Genomic DNA, 14,590 nt, shown 5'->3' on the forward strand with positions numbered 1-14,590 from the left:
GGGCTTGCGGTGAGCATTCATTGGCGAGCGGCGTTGGAATACCCTTTGGGTTGAATTGGGGTGGATCATTGTACAGGTGTTCAGAGTGTTTTGATAGGACGCCTGTATTTTTGTGTGTCCGGAACATGGTCGTATCGAATCAATGCATGCGTTTCTTCGTACCATTGGCTTTTGGTGATTTTGGGGCTTCAAGTTCAGTGTCGCGAAGCATTTTGTGCGTGGTGGGCAGCGTAGCGCAAGCGTTTCGGCGGACATGGGGACGCCGTACAGTAGCGCGGGCAAGGGCTGGACGTGGGATTGGCTTCGCGGCACCGGGAAGTAGCCATTGGGCATCATCGCCTGCCGTGAACCATTTCGCTGCACCCACGAGGCGGTGAATGACTGGCTACATAATATTATCGTCTCGCGCAGTCGTCCATGTCTTCTTTTCTCCCATGCACTTTGTTCGACTGTCATTTGCCATGTTCCAGCTGCATGCCCTCCGCATTCGCCACAGTGATACTTTGGAAGGCGCAGCGTTGTTGCGACTCGATCCACGACCACGGCCTTAGCATCCCACGTACAGCCTTTTTGTCGCACAACGTCGCCTGTGTTTGTTACTAGACAGCATGCACGGAATCGCACACTGCGCGACCTTAGATTTTCTGCCCCTCCTCTTCAACTCCGTTCTTGATTCACTCCGGCACATGCAATACCAGATTCATTGACCGTTCAGCCATTCTTGCCAGGATCTCCTGCAGCCCTGCGTGAACACGTAGCATGGTGGGTAGAAAAGCGAAGCTCCCTTTCCCCGCTTCCGTCGGTTCTGCAGTCTCTCTCCATACTGATCTGTGCTACGATCCACAGACAGACCGCAGAGCCGCTTTCGACGGCGTGTTCGGCCGTACGCGACACCATAGTCCGGCTTCAGAGACTCGTTCGACTCTTTCTTACAGAAGCGCTGGCTCGGATGCCTCAACTGCTTCTACCAATCCTCGACGACGCTCATCACGCACGAGACCGGCCACAGATGTTGCGTCTGATTCGTCTCGGTCATGGCTAGGTGCTCATGAGGACGACATCTATGAAGCAAAAAGACGTCACATTACTTCTCGTAGAGCCGCCAATGGTTCAAGTGTCGCTGCCTCAGAACTATCCTCTTCGGACACAGGAAAGGACGCGGGTGGTTTCCTACCCAAGCTTGGTCGCATACTCGAGGGAAAAGAGAGCAAAACAACCAGACGCAGGCGGGACTCTACAGCCAGCTCCATGGACAGTCATGCTTCAGCACGTCGTATGAACCGATCTGTAGACGCCACTGCTTTGAAGAACCGCTCAGCCAGACAGAAGCACAGCTCATTGCAACGCGTTGAACTAAATCTTGCCAATCTACAAAATCCATCCCTCATTTCTGTCCTTTCTGGACTGACGCAGCAATCTAACGCGTCGAATGAAAGCAATTCGACCATCACGCAACAATCGTATGACAGGAAACTAATAGCTAAGCGAAAGCCTCCTAAAAGTAGGACACGACTTCAGACAAGGAGGACGCCTGCCACAAGTGAAACTACAGTCATGGCATCAACACAGCCAAGTGTATTTCAGTACATGGACCAGCCAACTGGCCCAGATACGTTCATTGAGAGACATCCTTCGTCAAGCCGTTCATCAAGTGCATCGTCTTCGTCTATGGGCTCTGATCATGGTGATCTTTCTTCACCCGCGGAGGAGCCGGTCATAGAGTCACCTCCAACTTCACCAGCGTCAATGCGGAGGCCATATGCTGAAGACTCTCATGAGGACGATGAGACTGACTCAGAACCGCATACGAATGCAGGCCCTAGGTTCCAGCCTAGCGTGAGTGAAGTTACGTACGACACTGAAGGACAGAATGATGATACCGAGGAGGTAGGCGATAGTGATAGTGGGTCAGAAGGGGAGCAAGCCAGCAAGGCTTCGAGTACTGCTAAGTCTTCACGACGACCGTCTCCGAAGGACCGTATGGCTTTGGAACGTGTTCCACCGCCGAGAGTGCCTTCTTCAACATCTTCCCGTCACTCCGACCGACACACAAGACGCCTTAGGCGCCAGGAGCAGGCCCTTGCTGAACATATCCTGCAAAATCCCCAGCCCCATAGGGACTTTCACTTTACTGGAGCACCGTCTCCACACTATGCCCCACCAATGCCTATGTACGATCCGTACCTCCAGTCGGGAGCTTCGCCTGTCAGCTTCACCACTACTGCGCATTATGCTCCACCAGCGGCCCCTCCTCCTCCTCCACCTCCACCTCCACAACAACAAACGATCGGATACTATTCACCTCCGCACGCACCTGGAGCCCCATGCTCATCAGGGTATGGAAATGAATTTGCAGTGGCAGCTCGGGCACCGATGGTTCCTAGTGCTGTGGCACAGTCCTCCCAAGTCCAGTACTCGCCTATGCAGCCTCCCCACTATCAAGCTCGACCGCCAGGGTCAGATGCCTCCAAAACCACCATGGTAGGATATGAATTGGTCGCAGACAAGTTGAGCCAGCATTCGAGAAAAATCCAAGAGGAAGCTGTGGTGCCCATGTATCGCAAGTTTGAAACTCTCAACCACCGGGTGTTGCTCCATCTTCAAGACGAAATCGCGGAGTTGGAGGAAGAACTACGCTATCTAGATGAGTGCATTGCGCAGTGCTCGCCGAGAGACCATGCGGGGCGCCACCACCCTGCATCTCGGCGCGGCGACGCACGCTACGGAGGTGAGCTGCATTACCGGAGGACAGAATTGCTAGGACGCATCTATCTGAAGCTGGGACAGTACAGTAAGTGTTTCTAGTATCATTGTGCCACCTTGCTGCATAGGATAAAAATTTGTTTTATGACGAGTGATTCCAGGTGTCATAAAGCTGACTTCTTCTGCAGATACAGCGCTGACTTCCTTTAATTCCATGGTCAAAACCCTAGACCCTGCGAATGCGGAGGACGTTCAGGCCTACCGCTCATGGATGGAGAAACGTACACCGGTCGACCATACGGAAACTAGGTTTCTAGAACACAATCACGATCTGCTCACAGTCTCCGAGGGAGGGTCAGCAAGCACAGTTAGTGGCGTGACACCCCGCCAATCTGGGGCGATATGGCTACCGCTGGTGCTCGTTCTCCCTCTCATGGTATTTGCCATAGTACCCGGCTTGCTTGGAAGGCTCGTCATCCTAACTTTGACTGGTGCGGTAACTATGAAGCTGATAGCTACCACAAAGGAGCTGATGGATATGATGACTGCCCGGGAGTGGGCAGGGTGTTTCTCTGTGTAAGTTTAACTTTTGTTTGTATTGTATGCATGCAAGTGCTCGCATGCGGCATGAACCGATGGAGCAAAACGCAATGACCAGCTTAAACGCCTAAACGCAGAGGAACGGACTGGCGTTTGCGGGGTCCTGAATCCTCCGCGGTTCAGCTCGGCTGTCGCTCCTGCAGGGGTGTTGTTACTCGCTATCGAAGTGTATCATGGAGACGAAGTGCGCTCGTTCGCTTTTACCCGGCCATGGCCACCCCTTATCGACATATATCGACGTCAACAGTACTCTTCGCGAGGCACGGGCTGACGAATGTGTAGTTATTTTGGATTTATGGCGCTTCTTGCGGCATTGGCACACTGACTCGAACGAACGCCACTGCGGAGTCGATATTGATCGACCAGGCACGGAGGCGCACAGACAGGTACGGCCGCGACGCGGTTCTCAGGGACCACGGCACTTGCTCGGACATTGCACGTCGTAGATATTTTTGATGACTTTGTGCGCATCGCAATGGTTTGTTCCTTATTTCCTATCACGGATCTGCATTTGTGGCGGGGCGATAATAGATAGATGGACATATATGGGCACGATCACTCGTTGGGCTTTTCTTCTGCGGGGAGCGCTCCTGCACGACGTAATGGTGTGCTGATGATTACTTATGATGGCGATGTTGGGTTCCTGGACTCAGGGCGTTGGAGGAGGACAAAGATGGTCGGATAAGAAGCTTGGCCGCAGAGAGGGAGCGGGATGACCGGCGCGATGGACGTGCAATGGGTGCTTCGACATGGGGGCTACTCCAAGTTTGCTTGTCTCTACATCATCTAGTGGGGTTTTGGGCGGCGGAGCGAGCCCAAAGCAGCGTGTGGCATGACAGAAACACGATGTGGGATATTGCAGCGATGCCAGAAACTTGCAACGGTGACTCTTTCGTCTACACGAGGCCGCAATGGCGCGGCGAGGCAATATTGACCGGACGGCTAGCCCAGACAAGCGCTGGGGGAAGATGCGCGTGATGCCTACAAAGTTTCATACATACATTCCGGGGGGTTGTTGCTGGAGTCGTTTGTACGAGGCATTGTAGAGGCGGAGATGTTTCCGCCGCGTCAGGCCAGCGGGCTGCGAGTGTCGCTGTAATTGGACAGGGGCGGGCGTCGTGGTGCAGCAATGCTTGTGCGACGAGGCCCGATCAATGTGCCCATCCGCGGGCCTGACTGTCAGATGGCGCTCCGTCCGTCATACCGCGCACGGTAGACAGTGTAGATGTCGAGGATGCAGGGCATGGTGAAGGTCGGCGTGCGGTCGTCGATCGGTATCTCGTTTTGCCTTAGCCCGGCCTCGCGCTTCGGCTGATTGACATGCTGTAGCCAGGCACGTAGCGCCGTGTGCGAGCAGCCCCTTGCCCGCCCGCCCTAATCCCGCGCCCAGTCGCAGTTTCAGGTGCGCTGTGCGGGCGTGTGGAATCGAGAGAGAGGGCGTTTGAAGGCTGCTTGCGCGTCCGCCGACGCCGTGCGCTCCTCTGTCCCTGCTCGCTGCCCTTCTGCATCGTCCCGCCGCTCCACCTGCGCCGTGCCGTGCCCCTGTTGCAGCGTTTGGTGGTCGACTAAACCCGCCGGAGACCATCGCCTTATCCTGAAACACGTCTAGCACCCTCCGTTCGACCAAACCGACCCGCTCTGCTGCACCCTCCCGTCGACACCAATTCGCACCGGGCGCTGCTGAACGCGCTGGTGCTAGCAGACATCCACACAACAACCCTCTCCCTGCGCGCACAAGACACCGCATTGCTGCCGCCCACGCCCTGCCTGCCTGATCCGACTACAGCCCCGCGCCCGCTTGCGCCTGCCCGCTACAACCACCGCACTTTCCTCCGCCTGTGACTGCCCGACCCATCGCACTGCTAACCACCACCTCGACGCCCGCCCACAGCTGCAACACCACCAGCGCCGCAGCAATCTCTCTCAGACGAACGATCCTCAGCCTTCTCCGTGGTCTCGCATCATCGCCTGCACACGCCCACTCACCGCACCAAGCCCGCGCACAAAGAAAGACCCACCGGACTGCAGCCAAAGAACCCCTGGCACGCGGACAAAGCGACACACACAGCGACGCCAGGCGTGTGGGTGACTGCCGGTGGCAGCGTGACACACGTACCTGAGTCTACTCCCTCGTCGCCAATCACCCCGCGACCGCTCGTACAACCGCATTCCTCTACAACACTACAGGCCGCGCCTGCCCCGACAAGTTCCTCGCGCGCCGCCCACGAGTCCTCGCCATGGCCGTCTCCATGCTGCACGCCCCCTCGCGGGCGTCGACGTCGTCCTCGTCCTCCTTCATACCCGTCTCCCGCCAGAACACAATGTCGTCACACGATGGCTCGCGTTCGGTGCGCCAGTCGAAGCGCTATTCAGTCACGGCGCTGTACCTATCCATGTCCGCAAAGGACAAGGATCTGGAGATTGAAGATGACCTAGCTAAAGGTACGACTACCTTTCATATGGTATCATACAGCAAACACTAATTCCATGCAGCGCAGAAGATATTGCGTGAACTCAAATCCAAGATCTCGTCGCAATCGAAGAAGAACTTCGTTCTCGAAAAGGACGTGCGCTATCTCGATTCACGTATAGCACTGCTCATTCAGAACCGCATGGCTTTGGAAGAGGTATGCGTCACTCTCTTCCTATCATTTGTGAATTTCAGCCTGATTGTGCATGCAGCAAAATGAGGTCGCAAGCCACCTTGACGATGCTACCGAACTTCAAGAGGGCTTCTTTCCGAACGACGAGAAGACTCAAAAATACGGAAACTTGCTTTTTCTGCTCCAGTCCGAGCCCAGACACGTTGCGCATCTTTGCCGCCTTGTATCCATGGCCGAGATCGATGCGCTACTACAAACAGTCATGTTCACTATCTACGGAAACCAATACGAGAGTCGCGAAGAACATCTGCTACTCACTATGTTCCAGGTACATTCCCCGCCCAATGGCAACCCAAACTAGCTAATACCAGATCAGTCTGTCCTCACATATCAGTTCGACAACACACCGGATTACAGTTCGCTCCTTCGCGCAAACACCCCCGTTTCTCGCATGATGACCACCTACACTCGACGAGGACCTGGTCAGAGCTATCTGAAGGTCGTTCTGCAGGACAGCATTAATTCACTGATCGAGCTTAAGGATCTCAATCTGGAGATTAACCCTCTCAAGGTGTACGAGAAGATGGTCACCGACATTGAGGATCAGCAGGGTACCCTCCCAGCGAACCTGCCCAAAGGTGTGACTGCCGAACAGGCTGCAGAGAACGAGACAGTGCAGCAGATCATCGCTCCCCGGTTGACAATGCTCATGGAGATTGCTAACAACTTTCTGACCACCATTATCACTGGCTTAGAAGAGACGCCATATGGTATCCGATGGATATGTAAACAAATTCGCAGTTTGTCGAAGCGAAAGTACCCAGACGCACAGGATCAGACCATCTGCACGCTCATTGGCGGTTTCTTCTTTCTTCGATTCATCAACCCGGCCATCGTCACTCCACGGTCATACATGCTCATTGATGCGACTCCAGCGGAAAATCCCAAACGGACACTGACATATATTGCAAAGATGCTCCAGAACCTGGCCAACAAACCGTCTTACGCAAAGGAACCATACATGGCAAAACTCCAGCCATTCATCCAGCTCAACAAGGATCGCATTAACAAATTTCTGCTTGACTTATGCGAAGTCCAAGACTTCTATGACACGTTGGAAATGGACAACTACGTGGCGCTTTCCAAAAGAGATCTAGAGCTATCCATCACTCTAAACGAAGTGTATGCGACACACTCCCTGTTGGAGCGGCATGCCGTGGAATTGGCCAAGGATGACAGCTCACATCTTGGTGTCATTCTCGGAGAGCTTGGTCCTGCTCCTGCCCAGCTACCTCGCAAGGAAAATCGAGCAATCAATCTTCCTTTGTTCAGCAAGTGGGAAACTCCCATTGACGATCTGACTGCAGCTCTGGACATCACCCAGGAAGAGATCTTCTTTATGGAGGCTAAGTCGACATTTGTGATGATCTTGAGATCGCTGCCGCCAAACAGCTCCATCACCCGGCGACCGCTAAGACTGGACCGCATTGCCGAAGCAGCGGCCACCACGAAGAACGACTCGGTCATGGTGAAGAAGGGTATTCGCAGTATGGAGTTGCTGAGCCAGCTACAAGAGCTTGGAGTCGTAGACAAAGAAGACGGTTTCTCACTGCTCCGCGATGAGGTTGAGCAGGAGCTGGTGCACCTTGGCTCCATGAAGGAGAAGGTTATAGAAGAGACCAGGAAACTTGAAGAGGTTTTCCGCACCATTCGCGACCACAATGCCTACCTCGTTGGGCAGCTCGAGACCTACAAGTCATATCTCCACAACGTCCGCAGTCAATCCGAAGGCAAGACCAGGAAACAGCAGAAGCACCAAGTATTGGGACCATACAAATTCACCCATCAGCAACTTGAGAAGGAAGGAGTCATCCAGAAGAGCAATGTGCCTGAAAACAGGAGAGCTAACATCTACTTCAACTTTACCAGTCCATTGCCTGGAACCTTTGTCATCTCTCCACTACAAGGGCCGCAACCGTGGCCTACTTGAGCTGGACCTGAAGCTGGACGACCTGCTTGAGATGCAGAAAGACAACCAGGAGGATCTAGATCTGGAGTACGTCCAGTTCAACGTTTCCAAAGTGCTCGTCCTTCTAAACAAGCGATTCGCTCGCAAGAAGGGTTGGTAGAACCATACCCTCTAACCTGCGACGATGCTATGATACACCATTTCCTCCCACTCCCTGGCTTTTCAATGTCATATATGACGCACGTAATTCTCCAACTTTCACATCCACGAACGAAATATATCTGGGAGCCAAGGAGTCTGGAGTATTGAGGATTTTGCTGGCTATTCGGTTCTTTGAGGATACCCCCTGGGCGGTGAGCGACCATGACAATCGAGAATGAAAGGCAGGCTACGGATATGAAAATGAATCGAGAATGAACAGAAAGAGGAGGATGTCTTCACAGATGGTGGTTGCAGCGAAGAGCGGATCTTCGCGCGTAGTGGCAGCTTTTCCTTTGTCATTGTCACCTTTTCTCCTACTACATCTTCGCATCTCTCGCTCCTAATACGCCGGTTTGTAGCATTCGAGGGATAGCATGCGCTGGGCACCTCGATGAGTGATGTCTTATTCTGTTGATTGTTGTTCGATTTCTTCGTTTTGTTGTTTCGTTGTCGGCAGGACCGAGTCGAATGCGTAGTGTGGATTGTGGGCTTTAGTTAACAACGATATCCTGGGTGTAAGATAGTGGAGGTTTATCACATAGCAAGGTGTATGGATAATGCAGTTGAGTTTGGCTTTTGCTACGAAATCTTCCGTAGGCCCAGTCCCTGCCATGCATCGGCGACGGATGTCCACGGGCGCCGATAGATACATCACGCGTTGTTGGCGTCATGTGTTATTATGACGATATCCTTAGGCCGGGTGTAGACGCTGAGAGATAAGGGTTCCAACGCTGCTTTGTCTTTGTTCCCGATGCATCATGCTGGTTGTTGCTGCGAGCCGACACGGTCTTCAGCTCGGATCAGCAGCATTCTGATCTGATCACTCAATAGCAGTTTGCTAGAGCGTGGAATCTGACGGCAGTCAGACCGTCCCTGTCACACGGCCAGCAGCACCCCTGTCTTGTTGGCGTCGTGGCACGCCGCGGCTGCTGCTTGCGCAAGTGATCGCCAGGCGGAAACATGGCGTGCGGTTGCATGATTGGCCAGGCTGCGGAGCTTGGGTGGATGACTGGACAGCTGGGTACCGAACCGTACTCGGCCTCTCGAGGCTGTGACTTGCTTTGACTTGGCTTTGACTCTTCATACCAACTCTCATAGTACAGCTTCCTTACTCTGCACAATTACTCACCCTGTTCGAAGAACATATCATACACCATTACTGTTGTATTGTGCTACTACCATCTCGGAGATAACGGCAGCAAGCGCCAGCGCAAGCATGTCGAGCAGCACCGCCATCGCCATCCCGCAGCGACGCCGGAAGCAGAGTCGAGCCTCTGGAAGCACGAATGCTTCTCCCGCGAACAACAGCTTCACATACGGCAGCTATGGCTCCGTCAGGAACGAAGACGGCGCTACGACGCCAAAGGCGGCCTCGGAGCGGAGGCCGAGCTTGATGTGTACGTCTTCTACCCATTGATGCCTGCCCAACAGCACATCACACCTTGCACGCATTGGTACTGCATAAGCATCGGTGGAATACTAATTGAGAAATAGCGCCTGCCTTCTCCCGCGCCGAACATACGGTTGTGAATATTGGCAATTCGGACATGCCGCGGCTGGTACTTTGGCCCCGAGGTACACAAGATGGGAAAGAGAAAGCTGATCAGAGCGAGCAGATTACGTGCGTTAAGGCGTCGCAGGGCTTCGACTGGAATCAAGGTATGTTTCACGTTTTCCTCCGAGTCATTTGCAGGTCTTTGGGGTGCGACAGCGAGATCTACTGTTTCAGGCTGGCGCGTCGCAGGCTGCTCGCCCTGGGACCTGATTTGACTTGCGATACACTCTTGCATACCTCTTTGCCACGGAACTTAGGATAGTGGGTGTGCTGGGCTGGGCTGGGCTGACGAGGAACAGAGATCTTCCTACCCAGCTATGCCAACTTCGACTTCGACGATCTCGAGCGCAAGCAGGATCCTGTGGAGGAGATTGTAGTTACGGATGAGGAGAGGGCGAAGATGTTTCCTTCGTAATGAGACCACACGTCACGAATGGATACGCATACGGGAGGCGCAATTGAATATGGACGGAGTGTGTAAGCTTGAAGTAAGACCTCGCTCGAGGTTCTTGCATTCGCGGCACACGGGCATGGGGCGGAGTCAAAGTCTGGATAATTAGGATGGTTTTTGTTTTTATGATTGGGACGGATAGGCGTTCGGATGGGACATCGTCATTCTCTCACGGGCTACGGGTTATGGATATGGGCGTTCGTGGGTGGGTAGCTCTCGTTCCTTTGGGATACTTCACTCCTCTCCATAGATGGCGGAAGGAGTTGTCTAGTCTCGTTCTGTACACAATACATACATACAGATATCTTCATTTTAGAGCCACGAATATATCTCAGATCTTACGGATTCTAAGATATCGATGTTGTTGCTCAAGTACAGACGGGTGCTCACCGTCCCTTTCCGCCACCGTGCCGAGGGTGGGGTATGACGCCAATCGCCATGTTATCGCGTTATCGTCACGTGAGAGCGTGGACCCCAGGGCTAGCGTCCGCATCAACAAAACAACAAGATGCGGAGGTGACAACCATTCACCACGGCGACAACTGGCACTTACCGGACGCAATTCCAAAATCAAATTTATGCACGACGGTAGTGCGATCTTGAAGAGATCAAGCTCAAAAACCGAAGCCATTGGACACGCGCACCACTTCGTTCCACCCATCTTCCGCGCATTCACGCCAGCCAATTCGATTTTGGACGCAAAGGCGCAGAGTATCACGCCGATATAAAGCGCCACAAGTCCACGTAACCGTGTAGAACAGCCTCAACACCGACGCTCAACCCATTGTTTGCGCAGAGCGCACCCCTCCGCACACCACCCACGACCACCTCACCCCCAACAATGGACCCCGAATACCGCAAGATCGAGCTCCAATCCCCGCCGACCTCACCCACCTCACAACCCAGCTCCGCACCCTCGCCCGCCAAAAACTAGACCTCCACCTCCCCCTCAACCAGACACCACCTCCCCGACGACCTCCGCACGCAAGCCGAGGCCCTCGTCGACGCCTTCGTCGCGCAGATCCTCGCTGGCATGCGCCATAATATCAGCATCAATGGCGTGGACGTTATCGCGAGAGGGGATATGGATGAGAATGGAGATTTTGCAGAGGCAAAGGATGTCGGGGAGGAGGTTGTCATCGAGGAGTTTGAGGCGTTCGATGAGAAGCTTAGGAAGAGGGTTGGGGGATGGTTGAGCGGAGGGATAGGCTTGTTGAGGAGATTAGCAGGCATAGGAGGGAGACGGGGGCGAAGGCGGCGAGGAGGTGGGAGGAGGAGTGGGGAGGGGGAGGAGTTGGAGAGGGCGAGGGTGGTTGGCTTGGAAGACGGAGAGGTGGATGTGGGTGGGGTGGAGGCGTTGAAGAGGCAGGAGGAGGTGGAGAAGAATTGGGGACGGGCGGTAGAGGGTTGGGCGCTTTGAATGGGGTTGCCTGAGACGAGGGCGAAGTTGGAGCGTGCTGGGGATGTGGTGGGGTATCTTGGGGGAAGCGCGAGGGCTGAAACGTTTCCTTTCCTTCCGTCGGTTTCACGTTCACGGAGTTTGGGGCGTCAAGGCATGGTCACGATGGAAGAGATACCCGCAGATTCATTTGCTTTCGTCGTCCGTTTCGTTCGATCACATCTAGGAATCTCATCCACACATCGATGTATCGCAAAGTCATGTCACATATATCTAAATCCAAAGGGTATCTTACTCCAACAACGCCGTATCCACCCACGCCGCCGCACTACTCCTCGTCTTCATCCTCTTCGTCTTCATCTTCCTCATCGTCCGAACGCACCACAAACGCCTCCTCATCAATCGGACTCTCCAACCCCACCCCACTCACCTCCGCCCAAGCCCTCACCCTCGCCCTATTCACAACAACCCCTTTCTTCCTCCTCTCAAGCACCCCCATCGCACTCAGCGTATTATGTATATCGTCCACCGCGATAGCCGTCTCCTCATGCAGCTCTTCAACCGTAAGCTGCCTATCAGGCCACTGGACGACCGTGCGCGCAAGCGTCTGCGACCAGTAGTGCATATACGCGGCATACCCATGGCTACTCAGCGGTCTCTCCGGGCCGCCCAGCCTCCCTTCTTTCCTCCCGAGCGCGTACGACGCTGCGATTAGAACCTGTGCGAGGCCTTGCTTCTGCCAGGGTGGGAAGACGCAGATGCAGGCGAGGTTGTTGTTGTCCCAGGAGAGCTTTTCCTTGGAGAAGAATCCCACGACCTGGCCTCCTCCTCTTCCTGTGTTATCCGCATTGGAGTTAGATTTGGAAGAGGGCGATGTGTTCGGGATATCTGGCTGTGGCTGTGCTTCATCCAGCACCAAGAGGTAGAACAGAAATGCAGAAACGTCGTAGAACACGCTCTTCACATGCAGGAAGAGCTTCGCAAACAGCGAGAGATTCTGCGTGTAGAGTTTTGCATCCGCGCCGTCGAGCTCGTAGATCGAGAGGTTCGCTTTGGCGTAGATGAGCGTCCCGGGGGGCGGTGCCGCGCGGAGGGCACACGAATTCTGCACCGTCCGTCTTAGCTGTTTCTGTATAAGAGGGTAGGAGAGCACGACGTACCAGATGCTGCAAAAATGGCAGCAGTTCCTGCGTGTATTTAAAACACCATTGGCATACGAAGAGCCTTTCTACGTTCTTTCCGACAAGCTCTTCGGGATATCCTTCGGAGGAAAACCAAGGCTTTATGATTTGCGAGCCGAGAACGACGTCCTGGACGTTGAGGGACGGTGGGTTTGGCGCCGCGAGAGCTTTTTCGGCGGCTTTGGGGTCGCCGTTTAGGGCGTCTTTTGCGCCGAGGGGGGTGCGGCCGTTGGTGAGGGGCGCGCTGATGGCCATTGAGGGGGGGAAGGCGGCGCGCGGGCTGAGGAGACGCGTGCGCATCTTGTGGGGAGCGCGTTGGGGTGGACGGAGGTGAAGCGCTAGGGATGGATGGGGTTAGGGTGGCGCGAGGGCACGTGGAGGGTAACCTCCTTCTAGATCTTTTTGAGAATGCTGTGAGATTGGGATGATAACATTGGGCTATCGACTAACCTGCGCTTATGTGAATATCATCTCGGCGATGAGGTAAGTTCGACCAGATGTCCTTTTCGAACTATGCAAAGTCGACTATAGCAGGTGCTATTGTACTCTGCTCTTTGTCGTGCCTATTCCTTGCTTTGTCTACGCGTACGATGAACGGAGTTCATGGTTTGAAGAAGTATAAGGACGACAATCATGACAAAGGGAAGAAGATTATGACTGTACCTTTATTGCTAAGGCAAGCTTCCAAAGTGTCTCAAGGCCACAGCCGTAATTACCTGTTTCATTCAAGTTGGAGTATACACTGGTCAAAGCTGGGTTCATTGGATCAATGTATGCCAGCAACGAAGGTTACGCGGTTACAGCGCACGCGGTGCTTGGAGGGAATCTACTGTGGCTTCTCTTTAAAGTCTTGAGCAAAGAAAGTGACCCAACGATCACTTGACAAGAGGCTGTGGAAAGACACACTTATTCAACGATAAGTGTCAGTTCGTAGATATGCACGTCATCATCATGTACCATCGTTTTCTAACATCATTAATAAAACAAACTATCTTTGTGGAATACTATCTAGCCTTGTGTACCATCTTCATTACGTACTCTTCCCCTGTATACTATCATCCTCATATCTCATAATCCTTGTGTTTAATCCTCGCATATTCATCCTCGCGTATTCATCCCCGTGTATTCATCCTCGTGCACTACCATATTCATACCTCATCATCCTCATGTGTCGTCATAGTGTGCATAACCGAACATTGTCTCTTCCAAACAGTACCATCTACTATATTGACCCGACAATGACGAACATCAACAAAACAACACTAAGTCTCGTGCAAACATGGTGGAATGGTAATGAAGGGACGATTTTCTTCATCCATATAGTATCGATGGCCATATTTCCAAGCCGGTTTGGGCGGCACAGGGTCCGAACGCGATACGCGTAAGGGCCTTATTTGTGGCTTCATAGAGTTGGACCTGGACCTGGATCGTCGCCCAGATTTGAAGCAGGACGGAGAGCCCGTCCTTTCGCGGTCACCGTATATCTCTGCGCGAGATCCCCCGGCAAAGCACTCGATATGGCGTCTGAAACAGTGTATCACCTGCCTCACCACCCCTGGAGTTGGGCTGTCGACGAGACGGCCATTCTAAGAGTTCGATCAGCTTGATTTATGCGTTAGAAGATTCGTGTAACTTACACTAGAGCTTGGGGACCTTAGCAAGTTTGTTGATCGGTTACGTATAGAGCTTGGGGAGCTTAGCATGTTTGCTGATCGTTTACGTATCTCGCGATTCTGATCGTCCATCTCGTATTGACACGAATTGTTGTTATCGGGATTGAGGTGGCTAATTTTACTGATAGCGATCCAGGACTGGTGCTGTTGTACTTGACAAACACTGAAGGCTGCGTATGTTGATATATGCCAATGCCTCGAAATGTCGAAGTAACCCCCGAATGCCATACCTGTAACCTATGGTATTCATGGCAC

General features: G+C 53.4%; 5 protein-coding genes across 5 annotated transcripts; 4 read left to right on the forward strand and 1 right to left on the reverse strand.

Annotated features, from left to right (window-relative positions):
* Positions 1 to 2,324: 2,324 nt before the first annotated feature.
* Positions 2,325 to 3,283, forward strand: N0V89_010453 (uncharacterized protein; the record flags this gene model as incomplete). Its single annotated transcript, XM_056219195.1, has 3 exons — positions 2,325 to 2,336; positions 2,398 to 2,791; positions 2,892 to 3,283. 3 exons carry the CDS (start codon positions 2,325 to 2,327, stop codon positions 3,281 to 3,283), a joined length of 798 nt encoding a protein of 265 aa, XP_056066322.1.
* Positions 3,284 to 5,624: 2,341 nt separating this feature from the next.
* gap1 (RasGAP protein) lies at positions 5,625 to 8,035 on the forward strand (the record flags this gene model as incomplete). The annotated part of the gene is made up of 5 exons (XM_056219196.1): positions 5,625 to 5,745; positions 5,797 to 5,930; positions 5,986 to 6,234; positions 6,283 to 7,854; positions 7,910 to 8,035. 5 exons carry the CDS (start codon positions 5,625 to 5,627, stop codon positions 8,033 to 8,035), a joined length of 2,202 nt encoding a protein of 733 aa, XP_056066323.1.
* A 1,257-nt stretch (positions 8,036 to 9,292) lies between these two features.
* Positions 9,293 to 10,046, forward strand: N0V89_010455 (uncharacterized protein; the record flags this gene model as incomplete). The annotated part of the gene is made up of 3 exons (XM_056219197.1): positions 9,293 to 9,473; positions 9,571 to 9,735; positions 9,931 to 10,046. The coding sequence occupies 3 exons, from the start codon at positions 9,293 to 9,295 to the stop codon at positions 10,044 to 10,046; spliced, it is 462 nt and encodes a 153-aa protein (XP_056066324.1).
* A 1,069-nt stretch (positions 10,047 to 11,115) lies between these two features.
* N0V89_010456 (uncharacterized protein) lies at positions 11,116 to 11,502 on the forward strand (the record flags this gene model as incomplete). The annotated part of the gene is made up of 1 exon (XM_056219198.1): positions 11,116 to 11,502. One exon carries the CDS (start codon positions 11,116 to 11,118, stop codon positions 11,500 to 11,502), a length of 387 nt encoding a protein of 128 aa, XP_056066325.1.
* A 307-nt stretch (positions 11,503 to 11,809) lies between these two features.
* SAS2_1 (SAS complex subunit) lies at positions 11,810 to 12,917 on the reverse strand (the record flags this gene model as incomplete). The annotated part of the gene is made up of 2 exons (XM_056219199.1): positions 11,810 to 12,586; positions 12,699 to 12,917. 2 exons carry the CDS (start codon positions 12,915 to 12,917, stop codon positions 11,810 to 11,812), a joined length of 996 nt encoding a protein of 331 aa, XP_056066326.1.
* Between the last annotated feature and the right edge of the window lie 1,673 nt (positions 12,918 to 14,590).

This window comes from Didymosphaeria variabile, assembly GCF_027946475.1.
Source record: "Didymosphaeria variabile strain IMI 356815 chromosome Unknown scaffold_8, whole genome shotgun sequence".
Taxonomy (NCBI): Eukaryota; Fungi; Ascomycota; class Dothideomycetes; order Pleosporales; family Didymosphaeriaceae; genus Didymosphaeria; species Didymosphaeria variabile.